Raw genomic sequence first — 14,467 nt, 5'->3', positions numbered from 1 at the left:
AAACAAAATGCTTAGGGTCACGGCCAAGACTCATAAAGTAGCTGTGTTCAAGAATCAACATATTGAACTAGGAGAATCAATAACACTATCTGAATTCTGAGTTCCTATGGATGCCAATCATTCTAAACTTCAAAGGATAAAGTGAGATGCTAAAACTGTTCAGAAGCAAAAAGGCTACTAGTCCCGCTCATCTAATTGGAACTAAGCTTCATTGATATTTTGGAATTTATTGTATATTCTCTTCTTTTTATCCTATTTTGTTTTTAGTTGCTTGGGGACAAGCAACAATTTAAGTTTGGTGTTGTGATGAGCAGATAATTTATACCCTTTTTGGCATTGTTTTTACATAGTTTTTAGTATGATTTAATTATTTTTTATTATATTTTTATTAGTTTTTATTCAAAAATCATATTTCTGGACCTTGCTATGAGTTTGTGTGTTTTTCTATGATTTCAGGTATTTTCTGGCTGAAATTGAAGGACCTGAGCAAAAACTGATCCAGAGGCTGAAAAAGGACTGCAGATGTTGTTGGATTCTGACCCTCCTGCACTCGAAGTGGATTTTCTAGAGCTACAGAAGCCCAATTGGTAAGCTCTCAATTGCGTTGGAAAGTGGACATCTTGGGCTTTCCAGAAATATATAATAGTTCATACTTTGCCTAAGATTTGATGGCCCAAACTGGTGTCCAAAGTCAGCCTAAAACTTTTTGGAGTAAAACGCCAGAACTGGCATAATTCTTGGCGTTAAACGCCCATTTTGGCACCCAGGGTGGCGTTTAACTCCAACTTTGGGCATATGCACGTGAAAGATTGAAAGCTCAACCCAGACACACACCAAGTGGGTCCCGAAAGTGGATTTCTGCACTATCTACACTTAGTTACTCATTTTCTGTAAACCTAAATTACTAGTCTAGTATAAAAACTACTTTTAGAGATTCATTCAGTAACTTATAACATTTTTACACTTCATATTGTATCTTCTACGGCATGAGTCTCTAAACCCCATAGGTGGGGGTGTGGAGCTATGCTGTGTTTCAATGGATTAATGCAATTACTACTGTTTTCTATTTAATCACGCTTGATTCTATTCTAAGATACTCATCCGTACTTCAATATAGAGAACGTGATGATCCGTGACACTCATCATTATCCTCAACCTATGAACGCGTGTCTGACAACCATTTCCATTCTATCTGAGCTCAACGTAGTCATTGGGCGACAGCTTGAGTGCGTATCTCTTGGGTTTCTAATCCACGGACCGAGTCCGGAGGTTAGAACCTTCGTGGTATAGGCTAGAACCAATTGGCAGCATTCCTGGGATCCGAAAAGTCTAAACCTTGTCTGTGGTATTTCGAGTAGGATCTGGGAAGGGATGACTGTGACGAGCTTCAAACCTGCAAATGTTGGGCACAGTGACAGTGTGCAAAAGGACAAGGGTCCTATTTCGACGCTAGTGGGAACCAACAGATGATTAGCCGTGCGGTAGCTATACATGGTATTTTTCATCCGAGACAAGAAATCCGACAGTTGATTAGCCGTGCAGAGATCGTACCTAGTATTTTTCATCCGAGAGGATCATACAGCTTGCCTTTGAAAGAAACCATGCGTATTTGGAGAAGAAGACAGTAGGAAAGCAGAGATTCAGATGACAGAGTATCTCCGGAACCTCAGCCTGTTTCTCATTACTGAATCACAAGTACTAGTTATTTCATGTTATTTATTTTTCATAAATACAATCACTCTCATCATTAATCTCCTGACTAAGATTTACAAAATAACCATAGCTTGCTTCAAGCTGACAATCTCCGTGGGATCAACCCTTACTCACATAAGGTATTACTTGGATGACCTAGTGCACTTGCTGGTTAGTTGTGTGGAGTTGTGAAAAGTGTAATCACGATTTTCCACACCAGGGCCCAAGGCCCAACCCAATATCCACTTAAATGAAGAGCTCAGCTCTTCTTCCCTAATTCATTTGGGAAACACGCTGAAACTAGAAAAGGGGAGGAAAAGAGGAACTTAAACCCTTGACTCCAATTTCATTCCACCATATCTTCCCATTCGAAGCTCCGATCGCCGCACCGTTTGTGACCACGCGACCACTGCATTGCGCTCTTCAAATCCAAAGTGGTAGGTAAATCTCATTTTTTAACCCAACTGTTCACCCACCTTAATTTCAAAAATTTTGAGCAATTGTGTTGAGATTTTCTTAAATTTTGGTATTTAGGATCAAATTAGCTTTGTATATTTATTGAGTCTTGTCCCAAACATCCATTGGTAAGGTGAGAATCCTCTAACTCTTGTGAAATTATTGGTATAGCAAACTCTAAGTTGATTTAGTGATATTTATATGGTATTAGATTGAATTTTGAGTTTTAGAGGCAAATTGGTGATGTTGGGAGCTTGATTTTGGATCTTTGGAGGCGGGGTTTCTGTTTGGTGTGTGTTGGGAGCTTGGAACGTTTATAGAACGACGATATTTGTGGCGTTCCAGGCTTAGGGAGGAATCGGCAAAGAAATGGTTTTGGTTTCTCGTAGATAATGTGTAATGTAACATGAGAACGTGGGCTAGTTAGCCGTAGGTTTGGTTGAACTATGATGACTTATTAAAGTTTAGATACTTTGGTGAAAATCTTGAAAATTGATTATGAGCATGTGCTGAACAATGATGATTATGATGTTTGATTATAATAATGAATTATGATGATGATAGTTTGATAAACATGAGTTATGTTGTCTTGATTCTTAGATTGTGTGCAATGGAAGTGAATATAACCGAGTAATTGGCATATGTGGAAGAGATGGAATGGATATAAAATGGTCTTGAATATATTTAGTGTTGTTTTGAGATGTAATACATTTGTTTTAAAATGGAAGTTTGGTAAAAATAGAGGTTTGGCATTTTTTGTGAAACTTGATTTTTAACCAACTTCGACAGGCCATAACTCATCTTCCGAACCCTCAAATCTTGTTAAACTTATTTCAAATGAAAATTATTTCTGTGAAGTTTATGCCATTTGAAGAACGGAGTAAAAATGATTTTTGACGAAAAAGTTATGCACGTCGAAAGTTTGATGTGCAGAAGTGATTTCTGCAAAACTTAACAGCTTTTTACCACTTTTGATGGGCATGCATACCCGGACCCTGGGCTCTGCCCAGACGTCCCGCGTATATGGGAGTGTGTATGCGTACATGGAATGAGAGGATTTACAGGCTCGCATACGCGAGCAGTACCACGCGACATGGGAAGGCTTCCCTGTCCAAGGGGGTCGTGTACGCGGACATGAGTTGCGTACGTGAGATGAGTAAATTACACCTCCACATACTTCGAAACATGGCATGCATACGCGAAACTCCTGTTTTGAAAAAGTTATATTTTTATCAACTAAACCTATTTTCTAGCTTCTAAACCTCTATATTTACCTTCCAAACTTCTATACCAAGTCCCTAATCATAGGAAGAGGGGTGAACTTAGAGAAGAAGTTAACTTGGCAGTGAAGAAAGATGTTTGAAGTAATAATTTATGTTTGAGAAATGCAGAAATACTCCATATGTGATGAATGACAGCCGTAATGATAATGATTAATTGAATTTGAATAATTATATGGCTTATTGCACTTCTATTATCTGAGTTATGAGTTTTTCTGAGTAAATGCAGTGGCTAGCCACCACTCGCTCCAGGTTGAGACTCGATACACTGTTGACCCTAAGTCACAAGATGTGACCAGGCACTTTAACTCCCCAGAAATTCCCCTAATAAGATGAAAATTGAATAATTGAGAATTATATGAATAAACTCTTGGGGATGCGCACATGAAGGGACTGTCCAGAGTTAGCTACTGGACATGTCGGGTTTGGCTATATAACCAATAGATGAGACTCATTAGTCATAGGACAAGCATACATCATATGCGTTTGTCTGTTTTGTTTGAGTGTGCATTACTTAGGTTTGCCTATTTGATTAACTATGCTTATTTGCTATATGTTCTACCTGCTGTAACTGAATTATATCCGTGTTTTTCTTGTCTATATTATATGTCTATGCAATTGAGAGATCTCTTGTCTGGCAAAGGAGTGACGAGGATAGTTCCACCGGTGTTTCGGAGGATTGGAGGAGGCGGAAAGTAAAGTGTTAACTTAGGTTTGACTTAGAACATAAATACCTTAGATAATCTACCCAATTTATGGATTAGAATAATTCTTTAAGTTTAATTCTGAGTGTCGGAGTTCTAGGATTGCATCTGGCTTTCCGGAGACTTTATATATTACCTATGCTGGCACCATTACCATGATGAGAGCTCCCGGTTCCTATTCCATACATATATTATTGCTTTTCAGATGCAAGTCAACAGGCACCTCGGTGAGCGTCTGGAGTTCCTGCTGTAAGCAAAGTTATATATATAGTTTCTTCTCCGTTTATACTTATGTTTGATCCTCCTAGAGGCTATGGAGAAATGTTCTTACTTTATGTATTTTGGGATGTATATATATGTATATAATATTCTCTGGCCGGCCTTGGCTTCGCAGGTCGAGTTTGGAGCTTGATATTCTGTATTTTTTTTATAATCCGCTCTTTATGTATATATATCTTTACTTTTTCTTCTTATCCAAGTTTCTTTTACGTGAGCGATGCCCTTTTCTTTTTGCGACTCTTTGGCTTAAGCTTTCCTTCAAGGCTTCTCATTACGAATTTTTTTCAACTATTACTATGTATATATTTTATTTTAGAGGTTGTGATACCTCACCACCTCTATTTTACGACTTAAGCATAAAGCTCTGTGTGGTAGGGCGTTACAGAGAAGTCCGACCAGAAGAGGAATCAACGACTTGCCCATATGCACTCGATGTTGGACCGAGGACGAAACGAGAGCCACTATCTAAGAGACTGCAACTTTGCTAAAAGATTTTGGTTTGCAACTCCCTTCACCCTGTGCACAGAAGCATCCCAAGGAACTGATATGAGAGAATGAATAATCTGCATGTTGAAGCAAGTGGAAGAAAAGGAGAAATCGAGGTTCTATTTCCTATTGCAACAACTTTGGAGAGCAAGGAACATTCTGGTGTTCGAAAGTAGAAAGATCAATAGATGAGGAAGTTGAAAATGCAGTGAAAACCTGTTTTGAATTCTAGACAGTGCATGCCACTAAAAAAGAGAAAAAATCGCAACAAGATCATATGACTCAAATTAGGCAGAATTGGGAACTCCACCAACTAATCTGATCAAAATTAATACAGACACGGCAACAACCAACCGGAGTAAAGGAGGGGATGACATAGTAGCTAAAGACTATTTAGGCCGTATTTTAACTTCAACAACCTAGATAATTCCCTTTCCACTGAAGGCCCGAATGACTACGGCATATACAACGTCTCTTGGGATAAGTTTAGCCAAAGATTGCTGTTTCACGGGCACGGATTTCATGTGCCGTGTATGTTTGGCTTACCAATGTGTATAACATTTAATTTTGGCTAAACGGTGTGCCTATTGATAAGGAGTCATTGGATTATATATGCTTTTTAATCTAACAGTAGAAATTTGTCTGAATCTACTTTCATATGATTGGCTAGTAATACTTTAGTCTACTTTTTTGTCAGTGGGATAACTTTATAAATATTAGTTTTATGATGGTTATTATTGTTAAATTTTAAATATTTTGTGGTATTATATCAAAAAATTAAAAAAATCAAATATTTAAATTAATTTAGAACTGATAAAATTTTGTTAGGTAAGATATTTTTGTTGTATTATTCTGCACATCGTTGAACGCCGGAGTGGGGGGCACCATTAAGCCCGAGTGGAAGAGGATGAGACTTCACCTCCGATGATAGCACAGTGTGGGAGGATGGCTTTTTGGCCAATATCCTCGTTGCCAACGCGCATGACCCCTCCTCACCAACACGGTCCTTTACCTCCGATGACGGCATCCCCAACGCCCGCAGACGACAATACTTCAGGTGTACAGTAACACCTCGACAGGCGACAGCAACCACTGAACAGATACCCCGACAAAGAGGATTACAATATGGTAGAGATGAGATTAGGAGGGAGATGTTGTCGCGTGTAACATAGGGCAGATGCCTTCTTCCTCTTCGTCGTTCTCTTAGCTTCCTCCTCTTCGTCCGCTATTGCAAGCGCACTGGGCCTTGGGCCTTCCACTATTTTCACCGCAGGCGACAACTCCAAACCTCCCCACTGCCTCTACTACTCCTCTCCAATCGGCCATGGCGGCTTTGGCACCGTCTTCTCTAGCATCCTCCCTCTTTCAGCGAGAACTCGGTGAAGCTTTGGACCCCACAACAATCTTGCAGCAAGGAGAGCGCGAGTTTCACAACAAGATCTTTCTTTTAATTTCTTTGCAAAATTGTGAAATCAATGAAGGAAACATTTTATGAAAAGAAAATTAAACAATAAATACATTTTAAATGACTATATTCTAAACCAATTATTATGGGTTAAATAATTCAATTCAATCTTTTTTTAAAGTAAAATATTCTGAAAATTAGTAATATTTTGAATAACTTAATTAGTTATAGTAATATGTATTGAAAATTAGTGATTTTGATACGTTAATTTTATTAATTATAGTTAGATGATAACGAAAATAATTTTATTAATTATAGTAAGATGCCATGTGAAATTAGTAGTTTTTTAGAGTAATTTTATGGATTATAATATAATTTAAAAAATTAGTTATTTTTTATTAATTTTATAAATTATAGTAATAACATCTAAAAAATTAATAAATTTTTAAAATAATTTTATTAATCATATTAATATGATATAAGAAATTAATAATTATGTTTAATTAATTTTATTAACTATAGTAATATGTTATGAAAATTTATTAATTATATAGAATATTAATTATAACAAGATACTATAAAGTTAGTATAGATAGAGAGTATATAAAGAGTATAGAGAATACACACAAAAAAAATTCAAGAAGATAACACGAATGAAAAGAAGTCTCATATTACACAAATAAAAATCTCATAAATCCTGAATCCTAAACTTTAAATGAGTAATTTTTAGAGTAATTTGATTATATATATATATATATATATATATATATATATATTAGAAATTAGTAATTTTGTTATTAATTTTATTAAAATAACTATATTCATATTATTCCACATATGAATTTTGGCTATTTTTAACTTCGAATATTTGTATTTTATTTGGTTTATTAAAATAAAAAAGTTAAGAAAAAAAAAGGAGTAGCCAATTAGCTATGACTCAAATGGTATAGTCTTTCATACTCACTTAATAAGTTGCGGATTCGGAATGTGTTTTTAAAATTTTTATTTGTTAATATGATAAGAAATTTAACCCTAAATCCTAAAATGCCAAACTCCAATTTCAAAAGCCAAATCACTTGGTATTTTGTTTTTCAAAGATAAATATATTTTGTTATAGTCAAACTAATATTTGAAAATTTTTTATAAATATCCATATAATATTTTAATTTTATCAATTAAAATATTTTTAATATTTTCTAAAAAATATTTTATTTTTTTTACAAAATCTAACAAAAAAAGACCAAAAAAAAAGAGAGTGATATTTGTATATATAAGATAAGAGTAATATTTGGATATATATAAAATATATCTTTTTTTTAAGGTAAGATGTTTTGAGAAATTAATAATATTTTGAGTAACTTAATTAATTATAGTAATATATATTGAAAATTAGTAACTTTATTAATAGTATTTTTTAGAGTAACTTATGTATTGTAGTAATATAATTTAGAAAATTAGTTATTTTTTAGTAATTTTATTAATTAAAGTAATATGGTTCGAAAAATAATTAGTAAATTTTTAAAATAATTTTATTAATTATATTAATATGATATGAGAAATTAATAATTTTATTAAATTAATTTTATTAATTCTAGTAATATGTTATAAAAAATATTAATTAGATAGGGTATTAATTATAATAAGATACTATAAAAGTTAGTACAGACAGAAAGTACATAGAGAATACAGAGAGTATACACAAAAAAATTTAAGAAGATAACACGATGAGGAAGAAGAAGTTCCATATTACACAAATAAAAACCTCATAAATCCTGAATCTTAATTTTGAGAATAATTTGATTAATTATATATATAAATATTAGAAATTATTAATTTTGTTATATTGATTTTATTAACTATAGTTAAATAACATAGAGAATAATTTTATTAATTACAGTAAGATGTTATATGAAATTAGTAATTTTTTAAAATAATTTTATAGATTTCAGTAATATAATTTAGGAAATTAGTTATTTTTTTAATAATTTTATTAGTTATAATAATATAACCTAAGAAATTAAAAAATTTTAAAATAATATTATTAATTATGTTAATATAATATGAGAAATTAATTATTATGTTAAATTAATTTTATTAATTATAGTAATATGTCATGAAAAATTATTAATGATATAGAGTATGAAATTAATAATTTTGGGATTAATTTTATTAAATAATTGATAAGTATTATTGATAACTTTATAATCTATAGTAATATGATTTAGGAAATTACTTATATTTTTGATAATTTTATTAATTATAGTAATATAATCTGATAAATTAGTAAATTTTTAAAATAATTTTATTAATTATAATAATATGATATAAAAAATTAATAAGTGCTAAATTAATTTTATTAATTATAGTTGTCATAAAAATTAATTAATTATTCAAAAACGCGAAATCTCGTTTTTGGCTTTCACGGACTATTCAAAAACGCAGTTAAGAGAAATAGGAGCAGTGTGACCATGGTGGATCAGCAGATTTTGCCAGAAGAAATAGTGCAAAACATTCTAGAACAAAAAAACTTTCAAATGGGTCTTTGTTGGTGGTAAGGGTGGCATGGGCAAAATCACATACAACTCAATACTCTCGATTCTTCTCGACATTGTTGGCGACTCTGTTCTCATCATTTCCATCGAGCTAACTCACAATCTCCTTTTCAACAACGATTTACAAAGACTCTAATTTTGGTCAATGACTTCACCAATCTCTATGCTATGGAAGTGGATCCTACTGTTGAGCATGAGGATATAGGCACTTCTGAAGAGATGGACGGTATGAGTCACTGTAATTTTCGGCGGAGTGTGAGCAGTGAACTTCGGGGGTACCGAAGAAGACGGTGCCGAATCTATCATGGCTGAATGGGGAAGAGGAGTTGGTAGCGCGATGAAGAAGCGAGTAGGAGAGGCGGTGGGGAGGTTTGAGTCGTTGTTAGCGGTGGAGATAAGGAAGGGGCAGTGCGCTGCGACGGCAAAGAAAAGGGAGAAAGAGAACCTGGAAGAAGAAGCGGCTTTTAACAATTAAATGAAATATACTCGTTTAAAAAAATTAAAAGAAGTTATCCCCTATTTTATATATAATTGTAAAAAAGACCCTATAAAAACATACATTTTAATTTTGATACTTTTTAGCTTATTGGTGCGTCAAACAACTTTTTGGCACTTCAGTGCGCAAACTCCTCAGTGTACCGAATCTGTGCCCCTGTCTCACACAAATTGTTTTGGAGAATGGCAATTTGAATGTAGTGAATACTCTTAAACAAAGCAGAATTGATGAAACTTGTTTTGGTTCATTCATGACAGACACTATATCTCTTGTTGGAAATTTCAAGAGCATTTCTTTTAGTCATGTTAAAAGAATAAAAAATAGAGTTACTCATGAATTAACCCAATTGACACTTACCAATCTAAATCTAGTGTGAATGAAAGAAACTCCAAACAATGTTCAAAATCTATCTCTGGCTAGATATCCTTGGCCCAATTGAATGAAATACGCACTTTTCCTGTCACAAAAAAAAAAAAAATTTAAAGCATCCTAATCCCGTCCCTTACCAGCATATCCATTGATTCCATTCCAATCTCAATTTATTCCATTCCAGCTACCCTAAACCTAACCAAACCGCAGTTAAGTCGTGGCCCAAATTTTAACCACAGTCCATAGTTGACAGCACGATCCACTCAACTAGATGCTACAACAACGCGACACGTGTATGGTTAGATTTCATCTCAACCACCTCCATGGTCATCATTATTAGCCTTGCATCAAAATTAGGGTTCCTCAGACGCTATCCTCGCGAGAAAGCAAACCGGAAACTAAAAAGCGTGTCTTTTTTCTTTCATCTTAATCTTTCACCTCAATTTTCTCTTCTGAAGTTTTCGCAGTTCATAGAAATCATGGAGATGGAGCGCGTCTTTGGATTCCCCCAACCTCACATGGATCGACGCCCGAGAAAGAGAGCTAGATTAGGCTGGGATATCCCTGAGGCCCCAAAGGTAAATAGATCTGATCCCGAAATTTCAGATCTGATATCCTTTTCCTTTGATTTTTCCTTTCTGGATGTAGATCTGGTGAAAATTTTTGTAGATTAGGTATGTTGGTTTCAGGTAACGTTGCTCTGCTCGTTTCCCAATAAAATTTTGTATAACAATTGTTCTGTTGTTTTTTGTTAGATCTGTTAGATTTTGTTCGTTTAATTGATGTTTTGGAGATGAATTGATTCAATTTTCGACGATAGTTGACTTTATATTTGATCTGTTGATCGGTTTATCTTAGATTACGGTATTTGTGATCTTCGTTTATCTATATGTATTGTTACTGAAAACATGTGAAACATGCTATGATGGATCTAATTTTGCTTTTTGGCTATGGAGGTTTTTTCCGTTTTTACAGGAATACACTTGTTAAGGCTTTTGGTGAAAACTAGCCTTTTTGTGCTCTTACCCGTTATGCCGAAGCTTAATATATTAATATTTGTGGTTGATCCTAGCAAATAATGTCTTTTGCGCTGAAAATAAACTTGATGAGCTATCTGATGTAAATTGTTGCATCCTGGGTTGCTCCATTATTGATTTTATTGTTGTCGGTATTATTTGTTATACACTTTTGGATGATTAATGTGTGTATCGGTGAAAGCTTGCTTATTTCACCGCACGGATGATGTGTATACTGTTTTATTTGAAACAATCTGAGATGGTTTAAGGGCATTTTATATAGGGGTTGTCTAGTTCATGTTGGTGGGCGAGATTTTTTTGTTTTAACTCTTGGTGGTGCATGAATGGATGGCTATGTGTAGGCTCAGGTAGGATTATTTTGTGGACAAGAGGTTGGAACTATTTCAAGCTATGCTCCTTCATGGGGTCCCTCAGAACATACCAGTAGTTCTCTTTCTGTTAAGGGTGTTGCTCGAAATGGTTCTCCCCCTCAGCGAGATGATGACAAAGATGGCCATTACATTTTTGAGCTTGGAGAAAATTTAACTTCTCGCTGTAATTACACTTTACCATCATTAAGAAATTTACATTCATATATGTCATGGTCTCATCATGCTTTATTTTGTTTCTTGGATGTGTCATTGTTTGCTGGAAAACTTGGCATTTAGGTGTCCATGCATCCTCAGTCCATTAACTATCTGATCTGGACTTCAATTTTGTGTAGTTAATACTATGTAAACCTGTTTGGGATATAGGAGTTTAAGTTGGGTCCCCGGATGTTTGTTGTTGGTTGAGAATTATGAATGCTTCATAGCTCACACTCTTCTTTGTTGTGGTTGTAGACAAGATTCATAGCAAAATGGGTGAAGGAACTTTTGGACAGGTCTTAGAATGCTGGGACAGAGAAAGGAAGGAAATGGTTGCCATTAAAATTGTTCGGGGGGTAAAGAAGTATCGGGAAGCAGCCATGATTGAAATTGAGGTGCTGCAGCAGCTTGGTAAACACGATAAAGGTGGCAATCGGTAAGTACTTTTGGCATTATTTTGTTATCCACCTATGTTTGTACCGTGGAAAATATTTAATTCCTTTGCATATGTTAAATGGGCTTATTCCTTGCAGTTGTGTGCAAATACGGAACTGGTTTGACTATCGTAATCATATCTGTATTGTAAGTATTTGATTGATTTGTGATGGATTGATTTCCCCAATACACATAACATGGGGGTTAAGATGTCGGTGAATTTAAATGGTTTTAACAGGTCTTTGAGAAACTTGGACCAAGCTTATACGATTTTCTTCGGAAAAACAATTATCGCTCATTTCCCATTGATCTTGTCCGTGAGATTGGCAGACAACTGTTGGAATGTGTAGCATGTGTGTAGTTTCCTTTTAAGCTATTTATATACTTCTTCCCTATTTAAGCATACAAATAATATCGCTTCATAAATAATCATTAGCTGCTGATTATACAAACTAATTTGCTTGATCCATAGAAGGTTGTTGTATATGTGTCATCAGACTATTATTTTTATTTTTGTTGCTATGGGTGAACTTACTATTTGTGTTGCTTTCTCTAAAAACTTGCAGTCATGCATGATTTGCGAATGATCCATACTGACCTGAAGCCTGAAAACATACTTCTAGTTTCTCCCGAGTATGTCAAAGTTCCTGATTACAAGGTACTTCTTTTTTCTGCTCTATTTCAGACATATGTTTAGTATCTATAAAGATAAAAGTAAACTGACTTCCAAACTTGTCTACATACTTAATCATTTAAAATCAAAATTCATGTTCCAAATATACGATTATTGAAAATCTTATTCAAGCCTGGAGATGCCATTTTTGTTGATAACAGTAGATTCAGTCATTCAGTCACTGACATCTGTTGTATTTGTTGAACAGAGTTCATCAAGATCACCAAGTTCTTATTTCAAGAGAGTGCCCAAGTCAAGTGCTATAAAGGTTATTGATTTTGGCAGCACGACTTATGAGCGAGAAGATCAGAATTACATTGTATCAACTCGACACTATAGGGCACCTGAAGTTATCCTTGGTATGTACAAATCAACTTCTGTAGAAAAAATGTCTCCCTTGCATAGCAAATTGTTTTTTCTGGTTTATAAATCACATGGTTATGATAACATTGTTATACTTGATTTTTGTATGATTTGTAGGACTGGGCTGGAGTTACCCGTGTGATATTTGGAGTGTGGGGTGTATATTGGTTGAGTTATGCACTGTACGTCTAGCCCTTTGAAAACTTGCTTCAAAGCACATTTATAAAGCATTAATGCATGATCTTAAGGTGTGAGCTTCTATTGCAGGGTGAAGCTTTGTTTCAGACCCATGAGAATTTAGAGCACCTTGCCATGATGGAGAGGGTGCTTGGACCACTACCTCAGCACATGCTGAAGAGAGTAGAGTAAGTCATTAGCAGCATGACTATGCTGTCATTTATTGATCTTTAGCAACATATGACTGAATATTTTCTTGGCATATGCTTAGCCGACATGCTGAAAAGTACGTTAGAAGGGGTAGATTAGACTGGCCAGAAGGTGCAACCTCGAGGGATAGTATTAAAGCCGTAATGAAGCTTCCTAGGCTACAGGTCTGTATAGTTATTATACTAGCTTTCAGAACTTAATGAAGGAACTTGGATGATTTTATTGGGCATGATCTCACTATTATTCTCTTCAAATAATTGCAGAACCTTATCATGCAGCATGTTGATCACTCCGCTGGTGATCTTATACACCTCTTGCAGGGATTGCTTAGATATGATCCCTCAGAAAGGCTTACAGCCAGGGAAGCTTTAAGACATTCTTTCTTCATGAGAGATTGCCTTCGGAGATGATGATCCACCCCATCACACTCGCATGCCTATTCTCCCTTGAAATCAAGGGCAAATATGGCCACACCTGTTGCCAGGCAAAAAAAGGGGGGGGGGGGATTTGGAGCCAGTCCCTGTAAATACTTTTATCTTACCCCTTCACAAAAGCGTGGATGGGGTTATAGCCAGCGCTTTGATTGTTATTTCTTGTTCAGAAATTTTGATAGAATATACTATCATTAGCCCAAGTCTGAAATCAATGTAATATAGAAGAAAAGCTGTGTTAAATCTCATTTTTCAGAAGTTTTAAGTTGTCGCCACTTGCTGTGTCGAAGTTTTTCTATGTTGTGATTTCTAATTGGAAAGTCTCATCGAATCTAAGGCTGCTAGTCTCGAGAACAGGACATTGAGATATAAAGATAAAAGATATAAAATTTAGTGTTTTTATTAAAGTTTAGTTTAACTTTTTTTATACAAAAAATTTAATAAAACTAGTGAATGAAAAAATAAATAGTAGTTGTGGCTTTTAATGGTATTGTCTCAAAATATATTAATTTAGTATTTTTATGTTTTATTTGTCAAATATAATTGTGTTTCTGCGTTCTTATTTTAGCGTTCTGTGCAGCCTAATTTAACTATACCTAGGAGCCACAATTAGTTAATAAATTCATAAGGTTAGTTAATTAATAAGGAAACTAAAAAGAAGTTTCAAATGTGAAACATCAGCTGGGGCATGTGATTAATTAATAATGGTAAGGACTAAGGTTTATGAAACTCAACTAAAAAACATGAAACCAAAGCAAGATAAGTAAACTGTTTATTAAAAAAAAAAGGAGAAAATGGAAATACGTCGTTGCCTTCTTGGTTGCCGCTTTTTCCTGAAAATGAAAATTTTGGACCT

At 34.5% G+C, this 14,467-nt stretch overlaps 1 protein-coding gene across 2 annotated transcripts; it reads left to right on the top strand.

Moving 5' to 3' along the window:
- Positions 1-9,916: 9,916 nt before the first annotated feature.
- LOC107631135 (LAMMER-type protein kinase AFC2) lies at positions 9,917-13,886 on the top strand. Of its 2 annotated transcripts, XM_016334481.3 has the most exons (11): positions 9,917-10,297; positions 11,098-11,290; positions 11,578-11,758; positions 11,856-11,904; positions 11,996-12,110; positions 12,324-12,415; positions 12,639-12,789; positions 12,911-12,975; positions 13,061-13,158; positions 13,242-13,344; positions 13,444-13,886. In XM_016334481.3, exons 1-11 carry the CDS (start codon positions 10,043-10,045, stop codon positions 13,588-13,590), a joined length of 1,449 nt encoding a protein of 482 aa, XP_016189967.2. In that variant the 5' UTR covers positions 9,917-10,042; the 3' UTR covers positions 13,591-13,886. The 2 variants fall into 2 exon arrangements, with proteins under 2 accessions (XP_016189967.2, XP_088357671.1); XM_088501545.1 differs by lacking the exon at positions 11,098-11,290 and having other exon boundaries at positions 10,076-10,297.
- Positions 13,887-14,467: the final 581 nt, after the last annotated feature.

This window comes from Arachis ipaensis, chromosome B1 (genome assembly GCF_059453495.1).
Source record: "Arachis ipaensis isolate K30076 ecotype BB chromosome B1, ASM5945349v1, whole genome shotgun sequence".
NCBI classification, from domain to species: domain Eukaryota; kingdom Viridiplantae; phylum Streptophyta; class Magnoliopsida; order Fabales; family Fabaceae; genus Arachis; species Arachis ipaensis.
This window is presented reverse-complemented; position numbering and strand designations above follow the sequence as displayed.

Excerpts from the sequence above, each read along its gene's own strand:
- LOC107631135 (XM_016334481.3), top strand. The coding sequence starts at position 10,043 with ATGGTCATCATTATTAGCCTTGCATCAAAATTAGGGTTCCTCAGACGC. Across the intron at positions 12,790-12,910 it reads GGCACCTGAAGTTATCCTTG|GACTGGGCTGGAGTTACCCG; the intron begins GTATGTACAAAT and ends TATGATTTGTAG. Across the intron at positions 12,976-13,060 it reads TATTGGTTGAGTTATGCACT|GGTGAAGCTTTGTTTCAGAC; the intron begins GTACGTCTAGCC and ends CTTCTATTGCAG.